This window comes from Lactuca sativa, chromosome 7 (genome assembly GCF_002870075.4).
Source record: "Lactuca sativa cultivar Salinas chromosome 7, Lsat_Salinas_v11, whole genome shotgun sequence".
Lineage (NCBI taxonomy): Eukaryota > Viridiplantae > Streptophyta > Magnoliopsida > Asterales > Asteraceae > Lactuca > Lactuca sativa.
The window spans coordinates 131705043-131712278 of NC_056629.2; the positions used below are offsets into that span (position 1 = coordinate 131705043).

At 35.1% G+C, this 7236-nt stretch overlaps 1 protein-coding gene across 1 annotated transcript; it reads left to right on the forward strand.

The window, feature by feature from the left end:
- The first annotated feature begins 5051 nt into the window (after positions 1-5051).
- LOC111921191 (GATA transcription factor 16) lies at positions 5052-6229 on the forward strand. The gene is made up of 3 exons (XM_023916758.3): positions 5052-5311; positions 5420-5506; positions 5616-6229. The coding sequence occupies exons 1-3, from the start codon at positions 5309-5311 to the stop codon at positions 5961-5963; spliced, it is 438 nt and encodes a 145-aa protein (XP_023772526.1). The 5' UTR covers positions 5052-5308; the 3' UTR covers positions 5964-6229.
- Positions 6230-7236: the final 1007 nt, after the last annotated feature.

Here is a 7236-nt window from a genome sequence, read left to right on the forward strand (position 1 = left end):
CTTGGGACCAAAATGAACTCAAACTCACAAATGAGAGATCTAAGATGTAAATGGTCAAGTTCAGAGCTTTATACCTTCATCAAGTTGACAATGAGTCATAAAATCCAGATCCATAAGCTTATCCTTGATCCCCATCTTTGCATCAAACTCCACCTTCTTGAAAATGGGCCAAACACTCGAAAAATGGACTCCATAAGCTCAAAATACCACCATGAATGATTAAGGATGATTCCTAGGGTTATAGAGGGTGGAGGTTGAAGATATTAGGGTTAGGTTATGAGATAAAGAGCTTAAATAGGGTCCAAGACCCTAAAATAGGTTTTGATCTGAATGGAGTACGCCCAGCGTACTTTGGGAACATTCACAACCATCCTGGTCAGTACGCCCAACGTACTCCAAGGTACATCTCGCATACTACCTTCTTCATTAGTACGCCTCACGTACGCTTTGTGTACGCCCCGTGTACTCGGCTAAGCCTGAAAACCATGAAACTTCCGAAGGCCATAAATTCTTTGTTATAAGCCTGATTCCGACGATCCTTATATAATCGGAAAGGTAACGAGAAGCACTACACTTCTATCAAATCATACCTTTCTTAAGACCTTCCAAACAAAAATCCATTTTCCACAAAAGCCCAACTAACACTGAACTGAAATACCCCTAGGCTCCAAAACACGAACCGAACACCTGAATCACTTCTACTACATCTCCCGCACCCACATGGGCCTAGATCCTACCTTTTGAAAATCCCTAATCCTTATGATGACCGATCTTCGTGCCACATCCTCAGACTAGGGATCGATTCGGAACAGGATGTTACATCACATGTAAAATTTAATAATCAACTCTTACTATGTAAACGTTTTCATATTCCTATATGACCATCAATTCTGATCAAGAATCACCTCAATCTAAAACATGTCACTATGGTCCCTACAAACAATACTATACTTCCAACTGTCCATAAGCAAACGATCCTTTGATATAACCTTAGAATGTTCTTGATAGTTGTTTAACAACTTTAGTCACAAAAAATTCTATTCCTTTTCCATCTCAATGCCCAAGGCATTTGGAAAAATCAGAACAAGTGAATATTATAACGTATGTAATCGATCCTATATCTGAAGCATATGAGACTCGATTCACTATGTCTTACATAAAGACCTAATATGTTCTATCTCTTGCTATAATATTTCCATATATTGAATTTCCTATGTTGAATCATTTCAACATGATATTCATATATGTCCATGAATAAGTCTATTAAAACCTTCAATCTAAACTTTTAGATTTGAAATGAAGTATGAGTGCCCTCTCCCTTGAGTCTGACTATAGCGAAAGAGAGAGAGAGAGAGAGAGAGAGAGAGAGAGAGAGAGAGAGAGAAAGAAAGAGAGAGAGAGAGAGAGAGAGAGAGAGAGAGGAGAAGAGCAAATTTCAACCAGATCTTCTTAGGAGATGAAGTCTAGAAATAATGAGGGGTTATGGACCTTTATATAGCTGAGGTAGCTTAGTCCCAAAGCTAGGGTTTAAGGAGGAAACCCTAATCCCTTTACTTGGTGACCAAGAAACCCAAAACCCTCCCATCCAAGAGCCTTGGTCGAAAATTCTAGGCCCTTCCCTAGAAGTTTTCATCCACCTCTCTCAAGGAGGTTCTAGAGCCTTCTTCCCTCAACTATCAATAAATAACCAAACAGCCCCTATACTTTTAATTAATCCAATTAATCCCAATTAATTTATAATTAATTATTAATTAAATAATAATATTTCCAATTAATATATTATTCTGATAATATATTAACAAACTAATTATTTTGATTTCCAATTAATTTATTAATCATATAATAAATTAATAAATCAGTCTCTTTCTCTATAAAAGTTATCCTATATAATTGCTAGGTTTGAGGGCAACCCAAAAGGACCGTGCTACTATCAATTCAAGTATATACCAATTATAGTTATGGGCTTAGACACATAATCCAATAGTTTTGGTATTCATAGAGGAATGAGAAGGAAAAGAGAATATCTTGGAAGTTTAGAGCAACCTTGGATCTAGAAGTTTTACACCCTCCTACATCTCCAGAAGGTATAAAGTTTATACCTTGATGCTTATTTGGTTAGATCTAGCTTGTATGATGCTATTATGTGCTTTTGTCCCCCATCAATGATGTTCTTGAGTATGGCATGCTCTAGACCCAAATGGATTGTCGTCTAAACGTTCTGGAGTGTATAAGGCCATAAAAATGCAATCTTGGTCATTAGTTTCCTTCCATGCATGGGTTATAATGTCTTAACGAGTTAAGAAGTTAAGGTTTTTAGTTTTGAGCACTTCCTAGTCATGCAAATTCATAAAGTTGGAAACTTTATGACTTAAGATGTTATTTTGGGACTAAATCTGGATTTTTGATGAAAGGGCTTAAGTGATTAAGCTCTTAATAGAAAGAGAAGTTAGTTGGAACGTACATTGGGCCTATGATATAGTACGCTACATGTACATGGTCAACAACCTATTTTTGGTCAAGCCCCTAGTACGTTGTGCATACAAGCTGAGTACGTTGGGCATACTCAACTGAGTTGACTCGGTTTACTTCTTTGACTTTTTTCTTTGATCGGGATTTGACTAAGTTTGACCTAAGGGTATTTTGGGTATTTTTATTTGTAGTTAAGATTGGTCACTAATTAATGTATATATGACTTGTAGAGCTGATATTCAGAGCAATGTCCTGTTCAACTATCTTTCCGGACTGAGATGCAATTTTTCCTTACTGTACTATGGGTCGAAGGCACCAATGCCGACCCATCAGGTTATGTATCCTGGTATATAGGATGTTGTGATGTTGTAGTGATCTGTTAGATCTATATCCTGGTATATAGGATATTGCTATATAGTAGTAATTTGTAGATCTGCCTGATTTGCCTGCTGATTGGTTATGTGTTTATCTATTGCTTATGTTGACAAAGCATGGTCTATGTTGAGGCTCTACTGCTATGTACGTGAGCCAACAAACGGGGGGTAATCCAGCCTGATGGTTGTGGACTCGAGGGTATTCCTGTCCGATGACTGAATGGGCCCGTTACATATCGACATTCCAGTTCGATGACTGATTGGGCCTGTCACATGTTGGCATTCCAGCCCGATGACTGATTAGGCCTGGGGTAATTTAGCTCGATGGTTGTGGACCCGAGGGTATTCCAGTCTGATGACTGAGTCGACCCATCATGCATGATTGTATATGTTATCTGTTGTATGGTGGTACTTTGGGGGAACTCACTAAGCTTTGTCTTACATTTTCAGTTTATTGTTTCAGGTACTTCAGATGATCGTGGCAAGGCGAAGACATAATTGTGCACATCATCCTGGATTTTATGAGATTTTGATTTTGGGATACTCTGCTTCATGTTTATGACTCGTGGAAACTATGTTTTGTAAACACTTGTGGTTTGGATTGGTTTTAAAAATGAAAATTTTTACCTGGATTTTTGGGATGTTACATGAATTATGAACATATAATTGATGGATGTCACTACAAGTAAGTTTGAACAAATATCATGGACCGTACAATATAATGACATACTTACAAAATTTATGAAGGCTTTGTCGTGCAGTATGTCCGAACATCCTAAGATTCTTATCTAGTGGATTGAGGGAAGTGATATATGCTAGTTGACGAAGTGCGGCGATGCATTTTTGTAAAGGGGTAAAACCAACTATACCTCTAGCATCTGCTCATTATTGAAAATATGGACACACTGCCATAACGTCATTGACGACATGCTGAAACATATGTTTTTGCATACAGAAACCGCCGATGAAAATAATAATCCTTGAAAAGTCACGGTTTCTTCAAAATAATCTTGCATGAGGCATTGATGAGCGGCCTCACGATTTCTTTGTACGAACCTTTTTTTACGATGAACATTATTGATATTTTGTTGACGTAGTTCTTCTATCTTATGTTCAGGCTCTTAAATGACCTCTATAATCGATTCAAGCAACACATCAGAAAAACCCAACGATGAAGAAGATGAAGATGACATTATTAGAGAGAATGTTGAAGAAGGTTTTGATGTGGTATGTGAATGAATGTTGAGTTATATTTATAGTTATTAAAAAAAACAAATAAAAAAAGCAATTACTCATTGGTTGGAGGGGGCTTTCAAACTTAGTAGAAACTAGCCGAGTATCGATGCCGAGTAGAGCGCACCGAGGTGGTGGCACGGTGCTTGCCAAGTCAACCTCCGATTTGCCGAGTGTGACCGAATCCCACTCCGATGAGTCTAAAAGATAATAATGACTATTTTTAGATAGAGGCTAAACTGAGTGGGTATTATTTTTTTGAAAAAATTAAATATTCTCTTACATTTTGCTTATACATAATATAAATATTTTCCAGAATAATTAAGCGTGGACATCATTAATTTTCTTTTTTAATCACATCTCTTAATTTTGTCATTTATTTTGATCAAATGGGTAGCAAGATGAATATGAACAAAGACTAAGAAGATATTCGAATTTCGGATATTCACGTCGATTGGAAGATTGTTAACATAATTTTTTTTGCATATTTAAGGTAAGATAGTTTTTGTTAGTCATCGTGCTTTGTTTTTTTATATATTTAGTTGTTTAAAAAATCCAATAAATTTTCATTTTTTTTCCGATTAACACTCCTTGTTTTGTTTTCTGTAATATGTTGACTAATTGATACACACATATTTATGAATTTTTGTATATACGAACCTTTTTGTTATTTTTGTGTAAAAAAAGTTAAATTTTTTAGAACGGACAAATAATTTTATAAAAACAAGCAAACAAGTAAAAAGAAAAAAAAAAGTTAAATAAATGAAATTATTCGATGAGAGGCATTAGTAGATAAGAGTCTTATTTTATTTCTAATTCATGCTGACTGCATTTTGGCATTCATAAACGGTGACACGTGGGCATTCGCGCCATATAATGGGCCCAGTGTCCTTTCACATATTTTAGCAGGTGACTCTCCCAAGGTCACTTTCGTCACATCACATACCCTTGTCCTTGGTTAGGGTTCTTTCTCTTTCCATCTTCAATTCTCAGTCGTCCGATCATCATCATTTTTCCCACCCCCTTTATCCCACTATTTAATACTTCACGATACTCTGTCACTGTCGGTTCTTTTATATGGTTGCGCCACCACTCACCTCCGCCGCCATTCTCATCTCTCATATGCTCAGTTATTCGTCTTCTCCTTCAAACTCTCTGATTCTGATTTCAAGTTTCGGTATCCGATTTGGATTCTGATTTTCAGAAACCAAACTACAATCAACACAACAGAAATGGTATATACAGTTATACACACACTCGATCTTCAATCGCTAATTGATACTTTCAAAGCTCGAAGATAAGTTCTTGATCGTTTTATTTTTCTTTCTGTTTTGATTTCTCAGGAATCAGTAAGTTGTGAAGAGAAACTCTGCGTTGATTGCAAAACCTCCAAAACACCGTTGTGGAGAAGCGGTCCTGCTGGTCCGAAGGTTCGATTAATTGATTCGATTTTGATTTCATTTTTCCTTTATTCTTCAAATCACGATCTAATCAAGTTGCATAAACAAATTTGTTTTTGTTTCTGTTTTTGCTACACAGTCGCTATGCAATGCTTGTGGAATTAGGTACAGGAAGAAGAGGAGTCCGAATGGATCAGATAAGAGAATCGAGAAACAAGCTCCGTTTTCACCGTCGTCTTCGAGTTCATCCTCTTGTTCAACGAGCGCCGCCTTGTACTCCGATGAGGTTGTTGGGATGAGAAAGCGGTTGAGGATAAAGGTGGTGGCGGTCGGAAAAGAGGTGGTGGTGTTGCAGCGGCGGAGATCTCGGATGATGAAGAAGGTGAAGGGAGAAAGGGTTGAAAAGGAGTATAAGAAATTAGGGGAAGTAGAACAAGCTGCTTTTCTGTTGATGTCTTTGTCTTGTGGGGGATCTGTTTTTGGGTAAGTATGTGAATGGAATTTTACTAGTTTTGGTAATGGTGGAAGAAGAAGATGATGAAATTGTAAGGTTTATTTATGTTAATAGGTAGATAGTAGTAAATGGTAAAGTATAGATGGATAGATATGGTAGTTTAGTTTGTAGTGTAGGGTTGGTGTCCCTTTCTATATCGGGGATAAAAATGTAAATAGTTTTACTACCTAAGAATTAAAAGGAATGGAATCGAATGGAATGTCGCTCCTTTTTTTGATATATGAAACTTCTTTAAAATATGAGCCTTTGAATATTGTTGTGGTAATGTTAAATCTGATTTGTTTTATTTTCTGGGATACTTTCCCAAAAATTAGTTGGTATTTTGAAACTAGCTAAAGTTAAGATTTTTATTTTTGTAAAAATCTTTTAGAAAAATTAGTTTAAATATTTTAAATTTATATAAACATATAGAATATATAAAAAATATTTAAATTTTTAATAACTAATTAAAGTAATTTTTGGATTAAGTTTTTAGCTAAAAATAAAAAATTCGTATTTTTTTTTAATAAAGTTTTTCCGTTTGAGTTTCTTTTAAATAAATATATACTTCAAAATTATGGAATCTAAATAAAACACTCGTTAGGCTGTCAATGAGTTGTTATATAATAATAAAAAGGTTTGCTAAAAAGAAATTTCATTTTATTAAGACATATATATATATATATATATATATATATATATATATATATATGTATATATATATATATATATATATATATATATATATATATATGTACCAGTGCAAAGCAACGGGGGTGCATAATTTCGTTCGATGATGTGTTTCACTTACAAAAATGTTGTGTCGAAAAGAAAGTACATGTCTAAAACAGTAGAATCCATCTTTGGCGTTATCTGTGACATAATACATCAACTAACCGATAAAAATAAATGGTTTAAGAGAACACAAAATATAAATTGTGCAGTTCGTTGAAATAAAAGGTTGTCAAAGGATTCATTTACTATTGAGATTTCTATTTATAACATATATGCATATTTCTTGGAGGAGTTCTAAATTTCAGCAACAACCAATGCACAATTTTAGGTGGCAATTTTAGGATACAAAGTCTCCAAGTTCTAAATTTCAGCAACAACCAATGCACAATTTTAGGGGGCAATTTTAGGATACAAAGTCGAACGAAAAAAGCAAAAAAAAAAAAAAAACGTCAAATGGCACCCTTTCCTATTCACTTTAGAAATTGACAATTCATTTGGTTTTTTCTGGTTTTGTCTAAGACAGGAAGAAGTG